Source organism: Ammospiza nelsoni, chromosome 12, assembly GCF_027579445.1.
Source record: "Ammospiza nelsoni isolate bAmmNel1 chromosome 12, bAmmNel1.pri, whole genome shotgun sequence".
NCBI lineage: Eukaryota > Metazoa > Chordata > Aves > Passeriformes > Passerellidae > Ammospiza > Ammospiza nelsoni.
Window position 1 is genome coordinate 7303906 of NC_080644.1, and position 23453 is coordinate 7327358.

A 23453-nucleotide genomic window follows, 5' to 3' on the forward strand; every position below is an offset into this window, starting at 1 on the left:
AGGGCCAGAGAAGGGCTGAAGAACGGCGGGGACAGGGCTGTGGAAGGGCCAGGACAGGACCGTGGAATGGCGTGGGAAAGACCGGGGCAAAGATCGGTACCGGGCCCGATGGAGGGGCCGGGGCAGCGCCGGTACCGGGGCACCTCCACAGGCCACAGTCGCCCCCTGGCGGCGGGTCCCGCGCACAGCCCCGCAGAGGGACTGGGCCCAAGCGGCCACCGCTCACGGTCGGGCCTCTCGCCGGCGCTGCGGAGGCCGACACGGACCCCGCCACCTTCCCGAGGTTCACGGGGACACACCTGGACACGGAACGGGAACAAACCCGCGCCCTTCGCACACTGCCGCCACCACCGTGGACTACAACTCCCATAGCACCCCGCGGCGCGCTCCACCCTTCCCTGCGCACGCCCCCGCGGCGCGTGGCGGGGCCCGCGCGGTTTCCGTTTCCGGCGCGCCTCGCTCTGGTCCCTGCGGCGGCGGCCGAGCCTTGTGCCTCCGCCATATTGTCTGTGTGCGGCGGCGGCGGCGGCGGTAGCGGCCGCGCCAGGTACCGGCGGCTCCGGCGCCCCAGCGGGGCCCCGCGGCGGTGGCGGGCGGAGCGGGCGGCGGGGGGGAGGCGCCGCTGCGCCTCCTGAGCTCCTCCGCCCCCCCCGCCGCGGGCGCGGTGTGGGCCGGGGGGCCGCGGCTGCCCCTCCGGAGAGTGGGGCCGCGGCGGCGCTGAGGGGGAGCGGGCAGAGCGGGCGGGTCCGGTGCGGCGGAAAGGGCACGGCCCGCCGCCCTCTGCCCTCGGAGGGGCTCCGAGTGCCCGGGGGGAGCGGGCAGGGGCTGTGCAGGGGCCGCCCCGCTGCCCCCAGCCCGGTGCGGGGCCGCCCGGGGCCGCGCAGGAAGGGCAGAGCCCCGCGGAACGGGAGCCGTCCCCTCCCCCAGCTCTCCCGGCTCGCACCTTCGGGCCGTGGAGGTGTTACTGATTTCAATTGCTCGATCTTGCCTCTTCCCCGCCCTGCCCGGAGAAGCGGGGAGATGCGGAGGGGCACGGAAAGGCCTGTTCGTGCTCGGTGCCTCCCCCGGCTGCGCAGGGACTCCGTTCTGGGCCTTTCTGGGTGGAGGGAAGGTCGTTCTCACGGCTGTGCACGCCAGTCTGTGGAAGCAGCGCTGGTCAGCCTTGCCCCCGCTGTAATTTAGTTAATTGTGCCTTGGGACCGGGAGCAGCGTGTCTGTTGGTAAAATGTGGTTTGTAAGAGAGGAGTAAGATAAGATTATGGAACCCTATGTGTGTGAGATCGCTTAGTTTTTTCTTACTGAGGTTTTTGGGTTAAACCAATAAAGTTTGGATTGTGAATATTCAGGCAAAGTGGAAGGGCAGGCTCTGATCTGTGGTCTCTGGTGATCGGTTGCAGGACCTGGGGGGCTCCATGGAGCTGTGTGCAGGTGGTTTAGGTTGGATATTAGGAAAAGGTTTTTCACCCAGAGGGGGGATGGAAACTGAAACAGGCTCCCCAGGGCAGTGGTAATGGCCCCAAGCCTGACAGAGTTCAAGGAGCTTGGAGAAGGTTCTCAGGCACAGGGTGGGATTTCTGGGCTGTCCTGTGCAGGGCCAGGAGTTGCCTCCGTGTTCTTTGCGGGTCACTTCCAGCCCCGGTACCCCTGAGAGGGGTCTCTCATGGTTTGGGATTTGTGTTGCTCAAACCTGACCCTGGGTTGGAGCTTTGGGCAGCTGCTCTTGCACTGACCCTGGTGCCAGGCTTTGAGGCTGGGCACTGTCCCTGGAGAGGGCTGTGCCATGTGCTCACCTGGCTCCTCATGGGTGCCCTCCACAAAGGAGTTGGGAAGAGCCCCTGCCAGAGGGGACTGGGCACAGTGGCAGCTGTTCAGAGGAAAGCAAGTGGACACCCAGCATTTCTGCTGGGGGCTGGGAGTGATTTCTTTTTTCTTTGTGCACACTCTCTTTTCTGAAACAGAATTGCTCAAATTATTCAGACTCAGTTGGGGCTTGTGCCATCCTGCCAGCCAGCCTGGGTGTTGGATGTGAGTCCAGGGTGGATTCTGGGTGCATCATCAGCTGGGGCAGAGGAGTCACTCATCCTGTGGTTGCTGGTTTGGTGTGGTGTAGAAAAGGACAAAGTTTCTGCTAGGAGAGGAGGGAGTGATCTTGGGAAGACTCAAGGCAAGATTTGGGGAAAGTGTGAAGCTTTATCAGTTCCTTAATTATCCCTAAAACTGGGATTAGGGTAATGTTGCATTTCCTAGAGCACAGGCACTGTGTCTGTAACTGGAGGATGGAAATTGGGATTGGGATGTCTGATCCCAGGATCAGGGCAGCCTCTGCCCTCAGCAGATCTGCCTGTGCCTTGTGGCTGCAATCCCTGTTCTCTTTGGATGGCTCCAGACAGGGGAGGTAAATTGTAACTGTAAAGGGCCAGACATTGTGCAATTGTAATGGGCCTGAGCATGAAGAATGTCCATCTTTGGTGGTAGGCAGTGATCCTTTCCCTTCATCTTGCCAATGGGGAGAAGTTTCCATTATTTCACCCTTCTCCAGTGATTTCTGTCAATACCTGGTAAGATAATTTCTGTTGTTAGTGAAATGTCCTGTCTTGTTCCCCGTGTGTGTGGTGGCAGAGCTGGGTGTGCATGTCCTGCACTCAGAGCTTGGCCTGTTCAGCTGCTGCCTACAGAGGGTTGAGGAAGGGAACATAATCTTGGCTTTGGCTGCTGCAAAGAAGCAAAAACTGATGCAGCTGAAGATCTGGGTGAGGGGATGAGGCACAGAGCATGGGCAGATGTGGTGAGAGGGAGATGCTGGAGGAGAAAGCAGACACTTGCAAGTGGGAGGGTCAGAGCAGGTTTTCTTTGTTTGGCAGGGCTCTTGGCTTCATAGATGGAGGGAAAGTGAGACTTGTTGGATGTTGGGAATGTGGCTCTTTGGAAAAGTGATGCTAAAATTGGCAGTAGGTTCTAGCAAATGTGGAGGAAATTGGATCATGGGATGTTGCATGGCATTAAGGTTGTTGAGGTTTGTGCAGGGGCAGTTAATGGAACTTGTTTGCTTGAAAAAGGCTGGTGAGATGTGAGAATGAAGATGCAAACCTGGGATTGGGAATTGATTTGGTAAAATGCCATTTCCTGACAGTGAGACATGGAAAGACTTAGAGTTTGGTATTTGGGGCATTTTCAAGTCATGCAGATTGGGTTCATCAGCATGGAATGTGTTGGAAGTAGGAATCTCAGGGTATAAAGGATGCTGAAAGGTGGTTACAGATTTGTGGAGTTGTAGAGAAAGAAACTTTCTGCTCTGATGAAAGGGACATGTACCCAGCTTTTCCCAATTTTGGTAAATGGTGGGTGTCCTTACACTTCCATTTCAGTTCTTCTCCATTTTCTCCTTACAGAACTCATTTTCTCTTTGTCTTTCCTCATGTCCTCTGAGGATAAGGGAAAGGAAGACAGGAGAAGCAAATGGGTGACATTGTGGTGGTGTGATTAATTTAGTGTCACATTTCTGAAGAGGCAGGGATTTATTTCTGGGCTACCAGACCTGTCACCTCCACTGTTCCTCCATTATGGAATTGCTTACATTAAAATATCTGTTTAGAACTCTTTGCATGAGATTGTTGCCATCTTATTGTCCCATAAGGGTCTTGTGAGGAAAAAAAATAAGATTTTAAGATCAGGAAACACTGCCTTGACTTAGTCTGGCTACAAACATTTGTTGCAAGACAGCTCTTGGATAATTTTTCTAAGCTTGGATATCTCCTTCCAGGGGCTTCCAAGAGCTGACTTCCCTGGAATTTACAGAATGTAATTGGAGAAAGGGAGTTCTCCTTTGAACCTGAAAAAACTGCTTGGAAGAGGAGGCTGCAGCTTTTTGAGCTGCTGTTTGTGCTCTGCTGAATGTAGAGTTTTTCCAAGCTGGTTTTTGGCCCCTTTTTCCATCAAGGTGCCAAATTACATATTGGTGGGGAAGATTGATGAGGAGTGGGATTGTTGATGTGGTTCATGGATATTTTCTGGTTGGGAGTCCAGTAGAGAAACAGCAATGTGAGCCTGGCCCAAGTCTCATCTGCTCCTGTTTTCACACTGTTCTGGACAAATGGTTTTATTATTACCCATTTCTTGCTGCTGCTTTGGGAGGCTGAAGAGCAGAAGGGAAGCTTGGAGTTCTTTGTGGACTTGGTACCACCATAGACTCACGTTTGGAAGGTTACAGCTTCAATAATTTTAATTTTCCTTGGAGTTGAGTTCTGAGATTTAGGTTATGTCCTCCTTACTGAGTTCTATTTTTTAATTAATATTACCATGTACAGGGAGGTGGTTTCTAAAGCAGGCTGCCCAGCTCCTGCCTGTGTAATGGCTGCTTCATATTATGGCAGTTTATTTATTTCATGTGAGTGCTGAATAAATTGTGTGCTAGATGGAAAACAGCTTTGAGTCAAGGCAAGAGTTTGGCTGCAGCTTTCCCACTGGATGGTCTCAAGTGTTAACAGCAGACCTAGAAAATTGAAGTTACTCACTCTGTTTTGCAGAGAAGTAGGTTCTGCCCTTGCACCTTCTGGAACAACCAAAGGCTAAATTAGTCCTCTTTTAATTAAGCCAAGTTCAGGGAGAATCCTGCGTGCTAATACAGCCTTACATGCCAGAACTTGCTTTCCCTGGGTGGGAAAGGTCTTCCTGTGGAGGGAGAAGTGGCCCCAAATCCTCTTGTGTGTCCAGGGAGCTGCAAAGGTGCCTCTCCCTGTTGTTAGCAAAGCCTTTGGAGAAGGCATTTTCTCAGAGCATATTTGCACATGTGCGTGTGAGTTGTCAGAAAATCTTTATTTTTAGTGTTCAGAAAATGGATGAGCGTGGACGCGCACAACAAATTAATTTCCAGTCTAGAAAAGCAAGAGCTCCTGCAGTGTTCCTTCTCTTGCAGCCTTTTTCACAGGTTTCTCTGTCTGTTACCAATGTGCTGTTGAATTCCAGCCTTTCTTCCACGCTTGGTTGTACTCCAGAAGGAAAAAGAGGGCTTTTTAGAGGGCTTTTTCCTCGCTCTGCAGCATCTAGATTAATTTCATCTGAACTTACAAATGAAGTTACAAGTTTTGGCACAATGGCTTTACTGGGGGCTTGCAAGGTGTGAAGGAGAGTGCTGATTGCTGGAGTTTAAGAGCTGGGGGGTTTTTCCATTTGATTCTTGGAATGGTGGTAGCTAGTTTCATCTTGTGTTAATAAAGATAAATTTTTACAGAATTATGTCAGAGCTTCACTTGCTGGCAGGGGTTTGCACTGGGTGCCTCTTGCTGAGCCTGCTCGATGCTGGCTGAGGGTTGGACATGGTTTGCAGTGCATTGCCTGCTCCATGGAACAGCTGATCACAGGGATTTCCTGAAGAAATAGTTACAGGCAGTGCTCTTTGGTAATTCCTCCTGCCTCTAGGAGTTGCTTGATTGGATCAATTAAAACTGTGTAACTTTTACAGATGGTTGGTACGGGTCAGTTTTCTGAGTTCTGCCTAAATCCCTCTCTGTACATGACCCATAAGAGTCAAATCAGCTGAATGATTGTCCTGGCAGTACTCTGTGCCTACTAATTAATGAAGAAAACAACTGTGTCACTTAGCAGCAATCAGGGAGGTAGAACTTTCCAGAGGATGCTGCCAGTGGAACCTGATGTCAGGCCATAGTGCTGCTGAAACATTCCCCTTTGTGAGCCTCCAGGAAGAGTTCCCTGGTGTTGCTGGACTCTCAGAAACTGTGCTTTTGGGAACTGGAATCCTGTCCAAAGCTCCAGCAGTAGGAGATTTAGTTTTGTTAGTGCTCTTGGAAGAAAAAGGAACTGCTTCCTGTTGAAGTATTGCTTTGGCTTTAGGGCAGACCTGGAGGGATATTCCTCCAAAGAAAATCCCCCCTGCCTTTCCTGCACTGCCTGCTCAGCCTGAACTGGCACTTTGGGGAAGAGGTGCAAGCAGAGTTTTGTCGTTGGTTTCTGTTTGGTGTGTGCACAGACAAGGTGATTTGGCAGTGCCTGGTTATATTGCAGCCATTTTTATCAGGCTGTGTCAGGAGTCCTTGGCACTGGCACTGAGGATATCCTCTGGGTTTATGGGTGCTGGGAGTGGTGGCAGAAGCTGCAGGCATGGGAAAGAGGCAGAGCCTGCCCTCAGCTGCTGGGGCTTGGGTGTCTTGCTGCCCTCTGTGGCTACATGGCCCTATCCAAGGTCAGCTTTGGTGTTTTGGGGTCTTTCCCTTTGCTCCATGTGCTGTTGACTGACTTAGCTCTGAAAATAATAGTGTTGATCTTGGGGAATTGTCTGCATAGAATGCCTGTCACTGCTGCTGGAGGAGAGCCCAGTGTTCTGCCCCAGTCCATGTGCTGTTGCCAGCACTGATATTTGGCAAAGGACAGGTGTCCAACCAGGTTGGGATGCTGGAGACCCATAGAGGCTTCGTGTGAGCTCTGCTAAAATTCAGCTGTTAGAGATGTGAATGAAAAGGAAGACAAAGCATGACAGACCTTCTGCCAGGAGAGTGTGTGCACCAGAGGCACTGCCAGGGCACCCTGGAGGGTGACAGACATGTTACACTCTGCTTCCCGAGGTGGGAAAGTGGGACAGTGAAGTTTTCCCCAAGACTGTGAAGAGTATCATCAAACATGGGAGTTACAGCAAAACCATTCCTGTGGCTTCCATATAGATTGTGATCCTCATTACAGAGGATGACTTCTTCATTGGCAAAATCATGAGGAATTCAGAGAGGAATCAGTGGAGCTGATGTAGGAAGAGCCAATCTAAATTTAGGATGTTTCTAATGCAGAATTACTCCAAGATGTTGCTTCCAGTATAACTAAACCTGTCAACTGCTTTCTCTGCAGACTGGCCATGTCTTGTTTTGAATTAATCACAACAGTTCATGTTTCTTTCTTAAGGGAATGTTGAGGTCATTACATTATCATTTGTTATTTCTCTACAGTCGGACACAACCAGCTATTTAAAAGAAATCTGGAAAATAATTTTAGTGGAAACTGCAGTTAAATCAGACTGTGCTGTTCCAAAACAATACCCAGAGAAAAGTTTGATTTCAAACCTAAGCTTTTTTTTTTAAACTCAAATTTTAAAATCTGCTTTTCTGTTGATGTTGTCCCTTTAGTAGGGGAATGATCTTCAGGAAAGGATATAAAATGTCAATTTTGTTAATCCAGGCTTGTTTCTATTTTAGTTGTAAAATCATAGAAAAATATAGGTTGCAAGGGACTTCTGGAGGTCATTTGTTCTGTACTTGTATTGCTGAAGTTTCAGCATCATGAGAATATAGAAATCAGGTTTCTTTTGTGAGATAGAGCATATTTTTAATGGAGATGATTACTATTATTTCTTTTAAAAGTAAGCTGAGTGTTGATTGATGTTGACTGCCAGCAGGCAGTACTGTAATATTTAGGCATGCCTTGATTTTTTAATTTCAGTGTTTCTCTGGTATTAGATATTCTCCAAACTCTGAAGGAGCAAGTGCATTTCCCTGGGAGGATTACAGGGCTATGTGAAGGAAATCATCAACAATTTTATCTGATAATTGTAATTCTTGCTCACCCTACCAAATCACATTTTACACTCATGATTTTAGAGGCTGGCTTTAAGCTTTCTGCTATGAAAGGTAACATCTTGCTTGCAGTTGGAGATAAAAGGAGGGGAATAACCTTTATATTGCAGGCTCTGTGCTGTAATTCTGCTCTTCTCCACTGACAGAGCTTTTCTTCTCTCACAACAAACCCGCTGCTGTCTCAGCCTGTTTACAGTCTTAGGCTGGCACAGTCACACTGTAATGAGCTTACGTGGGGAAAGTAGAAGTGAGAGGAAAGTCTCTAGACCTGTTTGGTCAATCTGTCCACTTTGCTTTCTCCTCCAGAGGAAGGTGAGCTTCTCTGGCATTCATAAAGCTGCAGAAATGTTTTATTGGCTCTTTGAGTTCAGCTTGCTGCAGTTCAGGGCCTGTTTTGCTCCCTTGGAACTGCTGTGGGCTCACTGAAGCAGAGTTCAGGTGGGTCATTGGGAATAACCAGGTTTATGTGGTGTTGAACAAGGTTTTCTGGGTTCACTCCACTCTCTCTGCATGAACTTGGATCTTCCTGGCAGTAGAGTGTTCACACTGAGGGCAAGGCATGCTGTTAACAGCAGTCCACAGGGAAGCCAGTGTCAAGCAGTGTTTGTGTTCTTGGGTACATTATTTATACTCCAAACCGTATCCACAAAGGTCATCACTTGGACAGCACTTGTGAGTTCCTTGGGACACCAGTCTTCTGGGAAGCTTGGCTTTCAGCTCACTGGGAGCCTCTATAAATGCTGCATCATACTGGGGCAACTTCACAGGTTTTAAGTTCTGAATGAGTAACTGCTTGAGAGAGGTTCCATGCCAAGAACATTTCCATTTAAAAGGAGAAAAAAATCATTCTGGTATCTCAGTTATTCTGGACTAAAAAAAAAAGGCAAATTTTACTAGGGGCAAAGTAGGTGTGTTTCTCAGAAACTCATCTGCATGGATTTCTTAACTCTGTTTTGTTGCTACTTGCTCTAAGTGCATGCATCTGGAAGGACAGAGGGTGTAGGAAATTCCTGTACTAATTGGAGTAGGTGCTGGAAGTATGGATCCATCACAAAATATCAAATTCTTTATGGGGACATGGTTGCCCTTAGAATTAGAGTGCACTAGTTACAAACCCCCTTTTTAAAAATAAGGGGGTTTGTAACTAGTTTAGATTTAAATGTTGTAAAAGAGTCAAAGAGAGAACACTGAGAGGCTTTTTACCATTTTATTGAACTTTAGGCACAAAATGTCTAAGCTTGCCAAGCTGTTTAGACAACAGGCTAATGTTAAAAGAATTCAAACTTTTAAGAACTGAACTTTTTTAATTAGTAGGCCTTCCAATTAAAAAATTCCTATATGGTAGCAGCACAATTATTTATGTCTGGGCTGGGGCTCTGGGTACTCCCCTGGAGTCTGTCAGCAGGACAGGACTGTGTTTGGCTCTGTTCTTGCCTGGGATGAGCAGGGTTCCTCTTGATAAGGCTGCTGTGTAAGAAATCAGCTCATTATCAGTTTGTTAATGCTCCAACGGCATTTCTGAGGCCAGGCCTGTGTGGGAGAAGCCAGCAGTGAGACTTTGGGGTGGTGTTCCTTTGCTGTAGCTGTCATGTGAGCCCTTCTGGGTGCTATCTGTCCAAGGGATGCCACCACAGGGGCTGATTGAGAAGCCCTGCTCTGTGTCCTTGCACAGTGAACAGCCTGTCAGACTGTGGTTGGGAGCTTTGTCTTCCTCTCCTTGTGACCTCTGGTACATTGCCTAAAAGCTCATGGTTGTTTCCCAGTTAAACACTTCTCTACCACAGAAATTAAAATTTTAATGTTGTTTCTGGAGATGCTCAAGGCTGCACTGGACCCTGATCTCCCCACATCTACTTTGATTAGGTGATGTTGAGCAGACTCTCCCAATATAAATTATTCTATGATTCTGTCATCAATGCAGGAATTAACAAATGAAAAAAATTGTTTGGATTCTGCAGAAATAGAACTCCTCTTTTATAACAGACTCAGGTCTGTTCTCTGGGTGCAATCGCTGCTCTTGCTGTAGATTTTTCTGCTTTAAAACTGCAGGCTCAACTGATGCCTGCATGTCAACACCTGTCCCCATTATCTGTCCTTATTTGTGTCATTCCCTTCTGCCAAAGAGCTTGGATCCACTGCAAAATAATCCCCCTCCAGGGGCACTGAAGGCAAAAATCTATACAAATTCCTTGGCAGTTTTGAGCAGAGAGTGAGCAGCTTTCAGGCAGGGTAAGTTTGCGTATGTCTGTAACTCTGTTTGCTTTAAAATTTAGTTATCTGTGCAGATTCTCTCCCCTTCCTGTGTAAAGAGTAGTTGACAATAATACCTACCCTTGTAAATAGACATTGTGTGCCATTCTTAGAAGCTGCAGTTGATGATTTCCTGAAAAAGCCTTTCTCTGAGCAGCCTGTTACAATGTGCTGCTTGAGCTAGGCTAGAGCTACGTGACAAAAAATAGCCACTATGAAATTTGATCTATCTTTAGATAATGTGATTGATTTTTCTTCTTTTTTTTTGTGCTGAAACTGATCTTGCTGAGCTGGGTGAGGGGAGCAGTCACGTGTGCTTTATTTATACTGGATTGTGCTTAAAAATTAAAATTGCTAAGTCATCTGAGACATGTATAAGTTCAGTTAATTCCTTCACAAGGAGGATTGGGCAGAGGAAATGGGCCACTGCATCTCCTGCCAGAAGGACAGGGAGTGAGAAGAAACACAAACACAGTGATTGAACTTTGAAATCTAATAAATTTCACTGTACTAAACTGTTCTAGTAAACTTGCATGCTCTAGTAATGCCTAGGGACATCTAATTTCTAAGTGTCTGAGTCATGCCACATAAATGCTTTGAGGTCTTAGATGATTGCTGCCTCATCTTCTGAAATTGTATTTTGTGAGAGGACTAGAATTTTATCTAGGAATAGACTTATTATATTTTGAGGAATGCTTCATATTCTTCCATTAGCTGGACACTGAAGTGCCTCATCATCCTTTTGTGGGTCTGAGGCCTCAGTCACCCTTCCATAGTGGATTTTGGGATAGTGCTTGTGTCCCTGTTTACCCTTTGGACTGGATCACTGCACCCCTGTCTACCTGAAGCTGCCACCAACACCATTTGTGTGTCAGTAGGTCAAAAAATGTCCCAGTGCTGATCTCTGTCCCACCCAAGGAGGCTTTGCCCATGTCAGAGAGCCCTTGCACGCTCTCCTGCCTCTGGAAGCAGGACCAGCTGCTGGTCAGCTTGTGTGACACAGCGAGGGACATCAGACCTGTGTCCCCCAGGTCCTCCACAGCCAGTGGGTCCTCACAGGAGCTGAAGTGCTGCAGACCTCAAATAAACAACAGGACTGTGCCTGTAGAGCAGGATTTTGCTTCTGGAGTTTTCTCTGTTGTGACGTGCCTTAGTAGCTTAAGCCAACTGCTCTGAGCAGATTTCTTGGTCTTTCTCATTAATGTGTGATTAATGGGGCTGTTACTTCCTTCTGCAGGCTGGCAGTTGCCCATTTTCTCTGAAGGGATAAGATTGGCACAACAAATAAGTGTATTAGTTTAGATAACAGTGTTGCCCACTGTTGGGGCACAAACCCAGGGCTGGATGACCCTGCCATGTGCTGCTACACCAAACAGTGCTGGTCCCTGCTCCAATACAGCTCCCTTTCTTCTAAGTTATTTTGAAAGCTAACAAGGGGATTCTTGTATTTAAACATCTTCCCCTTGTGAAGGATTTGAGACATGTAAAGGCACCATATTTGTCTTGGGTAGGACAATATTGATACAGAACTGTAGTGAGTTACTGCTGTCCTAAATATTCAGATGTGGATGATAAAGTATTCAGACATATAGGATAAAGATACAGTGTTTGTCTCTGACATACAGTAACTTTCTTTTGAGTGGTTTTGACCAGTCTCAATACTGATAAAACTAATCAGAAGATTTGCAAAAATTGCCTTGGAAGGAGGAAGGATTGAAGGTACTTTGGGCAAGCACAATGCAAAGGAATATCTTCAGACCCTTGCAGCAGTGCATTTCTTTCATGTTTGAATAAAGCATAATCCAACACAGATGCTGCTGTCTTTTGGACAGTCAGATTTAATGCTTTGACTGTAGGAAGTTGTGACTAAAGCTGGTTTCCATCCCAGCAGAATTGATTTTGTTACATTGGATGGCCCAAGACTTGTGATAGGGGTGAGACTGTAGCTGTTGCTTTCAGTCTGCAGATACAGAGCACATGGCATTCTTTCCTTTTGGAAAGTTACCTCTACAGCCAGCAGCTGGAAACAAGGTGCCGAAAATTACCAGGTCAGCACATTGATTTGCTATGGGCCAGTCCTGAGTGAGGGAGAGCAGACAAATGGCTTTCAAGAAATCCCAGGCCTATGGCTGGGCAGGCTCCAGCTTTTGCAGCAGCTTTTAATGATTAACTTAAATACTTTTGAAGTACCTTGAGAATTTAACCTCTGGTTTCTGTTCTGTCTGCAGGTGGAGGAATCTGAGGCCTTTCTCCTCTGTCAGCACTGCAGAGCAGGGCGCCTCTGATTTCACATCGCGCTTCCGCCTGCCAAGCTGTCTGATATGTCGGGACCCGTGCCGAGCAGGGCCAGAGTTTACACGGATGTGAACACACACAGACCCCGGGAGTACTGGGACTATGAGTCTCACGTGGTTGAGTGGGGGTAAGTCTGGGCTGCCTCTGCATGTCCCTGCACCAGGATCAGTCCCTGTGGATCCTGCATAGTGGTACTTGGGGAGTTAAGGCAACTGCGCTGCGTGATGGCAGCTTCTTGGCAGATGGCAAGGGAAAGGATCACAACTTCTCTTCAGAAAAACGTTTCTTATCAAACTTTTAAATTCCCAGTTGTGAAAGAACATTTATAGCAGCTTCCTTAAAAGTTTGAAGAAGTTTTGCCAGGTAGTCGAGAAACATCCCCTTTCAGAGGGAAGAAAATGTATTTCTGAAACAATCCAAACAGTCCTTGAGTGCAGGGCTGAAAAGAAATGAAAAGACTTTCAAGCTGAAGTTGCTGCTGACTTGGATAAGTGAAGAAACTCCACGGACTTAAATGAGTACATGCTATTTTATGACCTGTTGCTCAGCTCTCTCCAAGTGCCCGGAAAAGACATGGCTGCCTCTCTTTGAAGGAAGGAGGTGTCTAAATTGAGCTCATGACTAAAGTGTCCCAGAATCAGACAGCAGTGGTGGCAGCTTCATAGCTCTGCGTTCCTGCTGGGATATGGAGGGCCCAGACAGAGTTCTGCCCTCAGCTGTGCAGTTCCCAGTTTCTGGAATGTACACAGTCGTCTGAGCATAAGTGCTGCTTTGTGCCCAGACTGTTTTTAAACAGCCTTGCACTTAGATTTTTCCTCCTACTGGCTTTGTTGAATTTTACCAGCATTATACAAGGAAAAATGGAGCTTCCAAATATAGAGAGAAGGGATAGTTCAAGTTTGCTAATGCTGAAATACATAGTTAGGCTTTCAATCCATACTTTTGGATTGAATCTTGGGCAAATAGAAGTTCCCTGTTTCTCTCCTAGTTCTTAAATCATCTGGTTCAGGAGAGGTAAGGCACTAGTTAATCCCCTTTGTCTGTGAAGTTAGGCAGTGATTGAGTGTTAAGGAGCAGTTTATAAATTGTGATGGAAATGACTGAGCCCTTTGGAACTCTAACCTTTTCTCTCCACAGAAATCAAGATGACTACCAGCTAGTTCGAAAATTAGGCCGAGGCAAATACAGTGAAGTATTTGAAGCCATCAACATTACAAATAACGAAAAAGTAGTTGTTAAAATTCTCAAGGTGAGCTGGGGATTGGGCAAAAGATAAAATCTGTCTTGAGGTGATCAGGAGGCCAGAAAGGGCTTTTTGATGTTCTAAAACTGAAATCCTTAAAGCCTAGCTTTGGAGTGTCACTCAGTGAAACAGGGCATGGGTTTGAGCCTGCTGATATAAGCCCTGCAGTTAAGTCAGATCTCTGCCTGTAAGGGATTAGGCTCTGTCTTAAAGAAGCCCTGATGTGCAACACCTTTTTACTTAGAACTAAACAGCATTTCAGCTGGTGACTACAAAATTCTCAGCTTCTCTAAGTGCTGGTGTCCTGGCAGGCTGTCATGGCCTTGGCCTTCATTTAGTGACCCTCCAATAGCCCATAGACTTCTCATAGTTAAACATTTGCCACATGCCAGTTAAGAAGTCTTGGAGTATCACAGAACTGTTTGGGTTGGAAAAGCACTCAAAGATCATCAAGTCCAGGCAACACCCCAGCATTCATGTCCCCAGGTGCCACATCATTTAAATCTATTCAAGGATGGTGTCCTCACCGCTGGAGCAGCCTGTTCCAGCTATTGACAGCCCTTTCTGTGAAGAAATTTTTTCCTGGCATTACTTGAGGCCTTTTCCTCTTGGCCTATCAGATTATGTTCAGAGAGCTTTTTTAAAAAAATGCCATCTTCCAGCCTCTCCTTCACTTGGAATTATTGTCTGTAGCTGTCAGGGTTGTGTGGTTAGAAAGGAGACAGCAGATATTTGAGCCCTTACTGGTGTGATGCATACTCAGGTTAAATTTCAAATGTTTCAATATATTTTGCTGATCTGCAGTCACCTGGGTGTTGTCATCTGGCTGTTGAGCTATTAGCCTCACTTTACTGCAGGGCTTTATCTTACACTTTGGGTTTTTCTTCTTCAGCCTGTTAAAAAGAAGAAAATCAAGCGTGAAATCAAGATCTTAGAGAACTTGCGAGGCGGTCCCAATATAATCACCCTTGCAGATATAGTAAAAGATCCTGTGGTGAGTAAGGGAGAAACTCAAGGGGTACACTGGGGTTAAGGGTGAAGTTGCTCTGTTTGATTTCAGCTCTGACCTGGCTTTTTGTTTTCCCCTGCTCTTAAATCCTGCTTTTGAATTGACTGATCAGATCAGCTCTTAATCTGATAAACTTCTTTTAGAGGGCCCTTCCCCCACAGGTCCCTCCAGCCCCTCACTCTGTGAGGAAGAGATACCAGCAAGCTGAGTCAAGTTAATTCACTCTGCAAACAGTGCTGCTGGAGGCTGTGGGCTCAGGCTCTGCTCTCTCTGTCTGAGGGGAATCATAAATATGTCTAAGTCAGAGGGATTTTGTGCAGTTTTAGTAGAAAAAAAAAAGATGCAATTCATTATTCTAAGTGGAAACATAACTTTACATGGCTGAATACTTTTTTTTCTGTTTCAGTCTCGAACACCCGCTCTGGTTTTTGAACATGTAAACAACACAGACTTTAAGGTACAGTGTGAGATGTAACTTTTCTTTTTTTTGTGTTTGAACACCACTCATACTTTCTGGGGAAGGGCAAGTACATAGGACAGGTATTTCCTTCCAGCAGAGGAAATGCTTTTAAAGGTAAATGCAGTTGGGACAAAAGTTTGTAATTGGCCCATCAGTACCATTTTGCCACAAAAGTTACAAGATGAGAATGCAGATTCCAAGAGGCATTTAACCTTGAGAGCAAATGAATCTGTTACCTTGTGGTCCATCAGTGCCTGTGTTTTTGAGGCATTTGGCTTATATGTGTACAACTATTTATTGAAACCACTTTAAGTGTGGACAGCTGTTTCTGTGGCCTTCCATGCTCCTGGGAATGGGGATTTAAATGTTTCTTTGTCCCTTCATACTGACCTGCCTCAAAAGAAGAAAAGCTGTGCAATGCCATCCATCATGCTTGTGCTGGGTGGGTACAACCAGAGGGAGAAAGTGACAGGAACCAGGATGTGCTGTCTGAGCAGAGCTGGAAGTAAACTATGTATGGGATTTGCAAAGGGAGAGGAACAGACTGATCAGAGTAACTTGAGAAACTTGGACTGTACCTTCAGATGGGTTTGGAGAATGCCAGCAGCCCTGAACAGGGTTTTTTGGATGTTGAACACTGACATGATGTGTTTGTGTCCCACAGCAATTATACCAGACATTAACAGATTATGATATTCGATTCTACATGTATGAGATTTTGAAGGTAAGTTGGTGCTTTGCTGTTTTGTGGGTTTATTTGCTCTCAGCTAATCACTGATGATAGTGACATCATATCACTAAGGGAAGGAGAGTCCATGGAAGAATTGGGCAGAAAAATACCAAGTCAGTATCTGTTTTACAGCATTTTGGTACATTGAGGTACCTTAAAATCCTAAATCAAGAGTACATGTAGCCTCTGAAAAAAGAAAACTGTGAGCTGTTACTGGCTGAGTTTGTGCTCAGGTATAATGTGAGTCAAATGTCTTCATCCGTTCTTCTGAACTAAGTAATTTCTCCTTAGGAGTCTGGAGAAAGGGGGCTTGTGTGATCATTAGTGCCTAGTAACTATTCTCTTAGAGACTCTGAAATTCCAATTTTTATGAGGAAGCACATTAAATAAAGTCAAGAGACTTCTGTTGCTGGGGCCTCCCTTTGGGAGGGGGCTCTAGAAGCATTTTCTGTGATCAGTGAGTCTAGTCCAGGATCTAACACTGGACAGTCCTGTTATCTAGTTAGACTTGATATGTGTGGAAATACTTTGGAATATGGTTAACTTGACCCATTCTTGTGACTCCAGCATCTGTTTCCTTTCACCTGCAGGCTCTAGATTACTGCCATAGCATGGGAATCATGCACAGAGATGTCAAACCTCACAATGTCATGATTGACCATGAGCACAGAAAGGTAGTGTGGGGTGGCTGGGGGGCAGGGAGGGGTTCTGCTTTTCTTTTGGCAAACTGGGATCCCTTTTGGGTACTCCTGTGTAGTGGTACTAGCAGACCTCTTTGAGGGGAACTCTGCTCTAATGGTGTGGACAAATGTAAAATGAGAATATTGTGCTGCTTTCTGAGGCTTTACTTGGTCACATGTAACCCTCAGGCAGGGTTGTAAGGAGAGATATTTTATTTACTCTGCTTGGTGATATGGGTTTGAGGAGAATATGTAACCAGACACTCTGATCAAATTAATTGAAAATGGAAGACTTATAAATTAAGTTCATGCTAAGTTCACCAGTGTCATTCAGCCAGTGGTAAGCTGGAGCATCCCTTGAGCCTTTTTTCTTTGTTTTCTACCATTTTTAGCTTAGACTAATAGACTGGGGTTTGGCTGAATTCTATCACCCTGGCCAGGAGTACAATGTCAGAGTGGCTTCCAGATATTTCAAAGGACCTGAACTTCTTGTAGATTATCAGGTAAGAGTTACCAGTACTTCTTACTGACTTTGATATGGAAAGTCAGTGCCATTTCAAGGTAATAAACCCAAAATTCAGATGTCTAGAGAGTTGAAGCTAAAGACAGTCTGTTCCAAAATGTATGGCAGAAAGCAGTGGCCATAAAGCCACTGAATGAAGGAAACAAATGAGTAGTCTCAGGACCTGAGGAAGAGCTGCAGAACTGTCATTATGGATCTTGGAATACAAATGTTGAATATTTTTTTAGCAAGGCTGTGTTTGCAGTAAGGTACAGGAATGAAACAAAGCCCCTGTGGGAACAGCAAGTACTGCATGAACTAAATTAAGCCATAAAAGCATCCCCTTATCTGATGGCAGTTTGCATTATGGAAATCACAGTGTTCCTGGTGACTTTCAGACCATGCTGGTTCTGGAAAAAAAACACATCCTCACCTGTCCACAGACCCTGGGGACTCCACACCTTTTGTTGTTTGTTCCAATGCTTCCTTTCCCAGCACACATTTCTCTATGGTTTGTAACATTGGAGTCTGCAGTGAAAATAGAAGAAAGCTCTGGTTTTTAATATCCTGGCAGACAGGGATGGAATTAGGATACCTGCTGTCCTGCTAATTGCTCTATCCCAGTTTGAGTAACTGGAACACTGAGCTGAACACTGGTTTAGGGATGAAGATACATGAAGATAGTTCAATTTGTTTCCAACATGACATGGCTGTGTTCATATCACCTTGGTGGGGTGGGGGAACCCTGTTAGTTTTGGAGGTCTGTTCTGCTTAATTCATTAGAAATTGAATTGTCCTTCTGGTTTTGTACAGATGTATGATTACAGTCTGGATATGTGGAGCTTGGGTTGCATGTTGGCTAGTATGATATTCCGAAAGGAGCCATTTTTCCATGGCCATGACAACTATGATCAGGTGAGAGCTGGTCATGTACAATGTCTGTTCTCTTAGCACCATGAAGGTTTCCTGCTTAGGCTTCTATCAAGTCATCCAGAGAATTTTTAAGCCTTTTTCTAATGGCTTCTTAGCTCAGTTTGAAGCCACATTCCTTTTCTCAAGTGTGCAAGATTATGTAACCAATTAAATAGAAATGGATTTATAGAGCTTTGTACTTAGGAGCTCCTCAGTAGGTGTCTGGGAAAAGCTGTGGAAATAGTTATATTAAGGCTGGTGTGTTCTAGTACGTAGTTTGACTATTCCTGAGGTTATGTTATGTGGAAAGCCCCTGCCACTACTCACTCTCCCCCCTGTATAGAAACTGTGAATTAGGTACAGGTTTATACAGATTCTGGAATCTTTGATATGTTGCCTTTGGGCCAAAATTTTTATTTTTAAACTTTTATCACATGCTCAGCATGTGACTGCCATGCAAATATTCTGGAACAGGGACCTTCTGTTCTCAAACCTTTATTCTGGAGCTCTCTGGGGTGGTGCTTCACCTTTCATATGCAAGATCCAGAGTTTCTGCTTTTTTGACCAGTTATTCTTGCCTTCCCTTCTGTTGGATTTGAGTATTTTCATGCTACTAAGGAAGGTAGTGTTGTAGGGTCTCAGGTTTAGAGATTTTAGGGTCTGTGGCTCCCTCCTGGCTGCCTTGGGGTACTGAGCTCCAGCTGTGAGTTCAGTCATGTTCCTGATGCCTGGGACTGTGTGGCTGGGGAAGCCAGAGCCACAGGCTGACCCTGTGGCCTCTGATTCATACTGCTGGGATCAGGTTCCAGCTCCCATGGGAATGTGCTGCTGTATCTTCATGCAGGCTCTGGTATTATCATCCCTTCACAGCAGTGACTTGTTTTTGTGTTTGTTCCCAGCTGGTGAGGATAGCCAAGGTTCTGGGGACAGAAGATCTGTATGACTACATTGACAAATACAACATTGAGCTGGATCCACGTTTCAATGACATTTTGGGCAGGTGAGCCAAGGTCTGGAGTCTCTTTGGTAGATCCAGACAGTTACAGCTTTGTCAACAGACCTTGAAATGAACAAAAATTTGTGCAAGAAATCAGAGCCAGGATTCTGGAGAACTGACACTTTGTGCCTTTGGTCCCTTTTGCCAGTGCTTTCCATAGTCCTTTATATGGAAATGGACCTGAGGAAAGATTTTTAAATGTCATTCAGGCAATAAAGGAGCTACTGGAGCAGAAAGCATGAAGGGCAAATGCTCTCTTCAGTCTGGAGGGGAAAAAACAAAATGGTGTTTCTTAGCATTAGAGTACAGAAAGTCAGGTACTGCTAAAAATGGCATTTATATGTTTTTTTCCCCTCATAGTGGGACTAAAATTAAAGGAACTCACGTTGGGTGCAAAAGAGATGACAGAACCTGCAATTCTAGGCCTGTAATCCATTCTGAGCATTAGTCCTGCTGCTGTCTGGGGTCATGGCAGGGCCGTGCAGGGGCTGAGGTGGCTGTGCTGGGGCTGTGTCTGCTGTGCCACCACGTGGAAACACAGTGACACTGCTTCATCTTCTGGAATGTCTCAGTCCTGTGCCTCCCTCAGGGAGACATCTGTCACAGCTCTTGCTCCTTAAGAGAGTGAGTTTTGGCATTGCTGTCCCCTGGCTGGCCTGATCTGGGTGTGTTTCCCTGCAGACACTCCCGTAAGCGATGGGAGCGCTTTGTCCACAGTGAGAACCAACACCTGGTGAGTCCAGAAGCTCTGGATTTCTTAGACAAGCTGCTGCGATATGATCACCAGTCACGACTCACAGCAAGAGAAGCCATGGAACACCCCTACTTCTGTAAGTATCAGCTGCTGTCCTGAGAGTTCTGCCTCTGGGAAATCTCTGTTCCCATGCCTTGTGCGGATGGAAGCTGAGAATGGCAACAATGATAAGCCTGGTCTGCAAATAATTTGTGTTGGAGCTCAGGCTGCTGCTCTCTGTTTGCCACCTCCACCAGCCAAGGAATCAGTGTTGGGTGCCTGTGTCAGGCCCGTGAATCAGCACGTGATATCAAGGAAAGTCACCTAACTCATGTGATTTGGGGTTGCTTTCTGCAGGTGTGCATGGATTCCTCTGTTTGGATAAACCCAGAGAATTCTGGTTTGTTGATAAACAGATGTTTTCACTCCTTCTGTTGCTAAATTGCTTAGCTACTGCTATATTAAGGTCTTGATTTTGCAAGCAAAAATGTTATTTTCACTAGTAAATGCTTTTAAGTGCTTGCTGTTCTTCACAGATACTGATATCTGGGGGTTTGAAGCAGATGCAACAATGCATAATGTCAATATTTGATCAGGTGGTTTGGTTTTGGGGTTGTTTTAGCTGCTGCTGAGGGGACCTCTGTAATTAACAGACTGTTGATCTGTGTTACACCTGTTGGAAAAATCCCAGGGGAATGTTTTGCAAGTATGAGCATTAGAAAAGCCAACAGCTTGGAATGTGAGAGCTGGACAAACAGTTCATTAACTTGTGTTCACAAAAAGATACACGTAGTGCTGAGCTCAGCAAAGTTTGGAATTCCCTTGTCTGACACAGAAGGCCTGGGAGGCAGGAAGGGATTGTCCCTGTTCAGATGAGAGCCTTATTTACATGCAGCTGAAAATCAAGAGTTAGTAAGTTGTGATCATCTCATGGATGACAGGTTCTAGTGACACACCTGGCAGCTCACAGAGATGTAAGATGTGTACAGAGACATGACACACGATTGTAATCAGTGATAATCTTTCTGCTTGCTGCACCCATATTCTGGGTTTGGCTTTCTGCAATTACACAGTTGCTTAGCACAGGAAGATCAACTATGCCATAATAACCTTTGTCTTTTCCTATCAGACAGTCCTGCTGAACCCCAAATCACATCATTTAGCTGATTTTCCCTGATATAATGTGACCTTGGTACCTTCTTGAGTGCTTCCCGCTGGCATTGGTGGAAATGTCTGTATTTCAGTAGATGGTGGTTGATGTTGTTTGGCACAGGCAGAGTGCCAGGACTGGCTGAGCACAGAGGCCACAGGCAGTGTGTGTGCCTCAACAGCTCTCTGGCAGCACAGCACTCACTGGTAGTGTGCTCTTCCTAGACCCCATTGTGAAAGACCAGGCTCGGATGGGCTCGTCCAACATGGCGGGTGGCAGCACTCCTGTCAGCAGTGCGAGCATGATGTCAGGTCAGTTCTGCCAACTCTCTTGGTGCTTGGGCTGCTGAAGCTTTTCTGTGTGTGGGGTGGGTGGGTGGGAGGACCCAGGAGGGAGAGTTCAGCAGGCAGGGAGGGCGGTGTTGGGTCATCTCCCAGGATTGGGGACAAGGGCAAGGAGAGCTGCAAAGTGGGTGGGAGAGTCTGATAAGTAAGGCCGTGGGCAGCCTGACCTGTTTTTCTGGTCTCATTTTAAGAAGTTCTTTGCAGTTGATTTTCTGGCAGCATCTTGAAGGACAGTCCACTTGCACAGGCTGCCCAGAGAAGCTGTGGCTGTCAGATCCCTGGAATTGTTTGAGGGCCAGCTTGAACGGGGCTTGGGGCAACGTGGTTTAGTGGAAGGTCTCTGCCCATGGCAGAGGGGTTGGAACAAGAGGAGATTTAAGGTTACCTTTTCAACCCAAAGCATTCTGTGATTCTGCCCATCAGTGACACTCAGGGGTGTGCAAATCTGTGCCCTTCCCAGAGCTGCAGAGAACAGTGACAGATCTTTTCTCTCTTTAATTATTTTGGCAGCTCTGAAAACATAACTGACCCACAAAGCTCCCGCTTGACTTCAAAAGCTGTCCTGGATAGCAGTGTGCTGTTTTTACTCTAATTCCTGCTTACCTGTCTCTCTTCAGGGATTTCTTCAGTGCCAACACCTTCACCCCTTGGACCTCTAGCAGGCTCCCCCGTCATCTCTGCCACCACCACCCTGGGGATGCCGGTTCCAGCTGCTGCGGGCGCCCAGCAGTAGTGACGGGCTCTGTCTCCTGCTGCCTGAGCTGAGTCAGGTGGGGAAGAGGTTTCCCCCTCCACCTCTCCTCAGGACGCAGCTCGTGCCTGGCAGGGGAAGGGAGGGGATGAACGCTTTGGAGACACCGTGTCTGAACTGTTGCTTGTGGATTTATAGTAGTTCAGTCATTATATACAAAATTATTATAGGCTGATTTTTCTTTTTTTACTTGAACTTTTCGTAACTCAGGGGATTCCCTGAAAATACCTACAGATGGAATACTTCTTGGACAGTTTTTCTTTCCCCCCCCCCCCCCCCCAAAAAAAAAAAAACACCAACAAAACAACTCTTCATGTAATAACAAAGATGAATCAACAGCATTTCCAAGCTCTTGCATCCTGCTGGAAATCTCTTCTCTTCATGTTCCCACCATTATTCCTCCACAAGCCTTGGGGGATTGTGCTGTTCTCCAGAGACTACCAAACCAAGTCTTCATGAGGCAGGGGAGGGGATTCTTAAAGTACCACTCACTTGAACCCCATGTCCTGCATATGTCCCAGCCAGGGTACACTGAGGAGACAATTCCAGTAGGGAGAGGTGGGATAAGCTTAAAAGGAATAAGTGCAGATAGCATCCAAAACCCTAATTGGATTGGATAATGTCTCCTTAGGAGTCAACCAGAATGCTAACTCACCCCTTGCATGTAATTTTAGTCTTAAAAATGAAGTTACTGATCCAGTTGGAGTCCTTGGCACCTCCTGAGACAGGTGCTCCTGTAGAGTAAGCCCTGCTCTCATCAGCCCCTTTCTCGTGGAGGGTTCTTCCAGCCATTGCTTGGCTTGGATCTCTGGAATTAATTTGTTATTGGGTATATTGTTTTTAAATTGTTTCTATAGGTTTCGAGCTGGTGGCTACTTAAAGCTGGAAAAATCAGACTGCGCCAAGTCCGATCCCACATCTTCACCCACCATCCCCTCCCTCACGTGCCATGTGGTGAGAATACCAGTTACCTCACAGTCTTGTAAATATGCACTGAGAGGAAGGAGCCAGGAGACGTTAACTTAAACTGAAATGGTAGATCAGTAATTGTGGACAAATATTATCATTGACAACGGAAAAGCACCCTTGTTACAGCCCTGCTACCCCTTGCTGTGTATATATACTTTGTCCTTCATATGTGAAAGATCCAGTGTTGGAATTCTTTGGTGTAAATAAACATTTGGTTTTATTTATCGAGGTTAGATTTAAGTTCCCTGTGTAGAGGCCTCCCTGGGGTGGTCATACACTGACACAGGAGTGGTGACAGCCACATGTGCCCTGGGCAGGCCATGTCCCTGTCACACCCATGGGGAGCAGTGCAGAGAAGCCTTACACAGATGTCACAAAGCCAAAGTATCTCCTGGGAGAAGGATCTTTTGCCATAACAAAAAAACCCTCTTCTGTCTCAGCCATGATGGTGGGGAATTGAGATGATGAACCAATTATTAGTTGTTTGCCTGTTGCAACTCACTGGATTTCTGTGACTTGTTTTCAGTCACCTAACACTAGGCTGGCTCAGCTGGTGTGGCTGCAGGCACAGTGGCACCTGTCCCTTTCAGTGACCCCTCATCCCAAAGCCATTGCAGCAGTTGTTCCCGTGGACATTGAGTGATCTTCGCGTTCCTCAGTGGGTGCTGATGCCTTGGCCTGCAGCTCCTGCCTGTCCCAGGCACCCATCCCTCATCTGTTCTTTGGAGAGGATGGACATGTGCTTCCACGTTGCTTAGTTCATTTTAGGATGGGGCGTGTGGGCTGGATTAAACTGATTTGTGGGACATGGAACACTGCCCCTTGCTGTGAGGATTGCCAGCAGGGAGATGAGGTTT

At 46.3% G+C, this 23453-nt stretch overlaps 1 protein-coding gene across 2 annotated transcripts; it reads left to right on the forward strand.

The window, feature by feature from the left end:
- Window positions 1-461: 461 nt before the first annotated feature.
- Window positions 462-22824, forward strand: CSNK2A1 (casein kinase 2 alpha 1). 2 transcript variants are annotated; one of them, XM_059480857.1, is made up of 14 exons: window positions 462-547; window positions 12050-12243; window positions 13254-13365; window positions 14252-14353; window positions 14775-14825; window positions 15493-15552; window positions 16149-16232; window positions 16631-16741; window positions 17554-17655; window positions 18552-18652; window positions 19331-19479; window positions 20757-20843; window positions 21494-21646; window positions 22485-22824. In XM_059480857.1, the coding sequence occupies exons 2-13, from the start codon at window positions 12143-12145 to the stop codon at window positions 21607-21609; spliced, it is 1176 nt and encodes a 391-aa protein (XP_059336840.1). In that variant the 5' UTR covers window positions 462-547; window positions 12050-12142; the 3' UTR covers window positions 21610-21646; window positions 22485-22824. The 2 variants fall into 2 exon arrangements, with proteins under 2 accessions (XP_059336840.1, XP_059336838.1); XM_059480855.1 differs by lacking the exon at window positions 462-547 and adding an exon at window positions 9432-9800 and having other exon boundaries at window positions 21494-22824.
- Window positions 22825-23453: the final 629 nt, after the last annotated feature.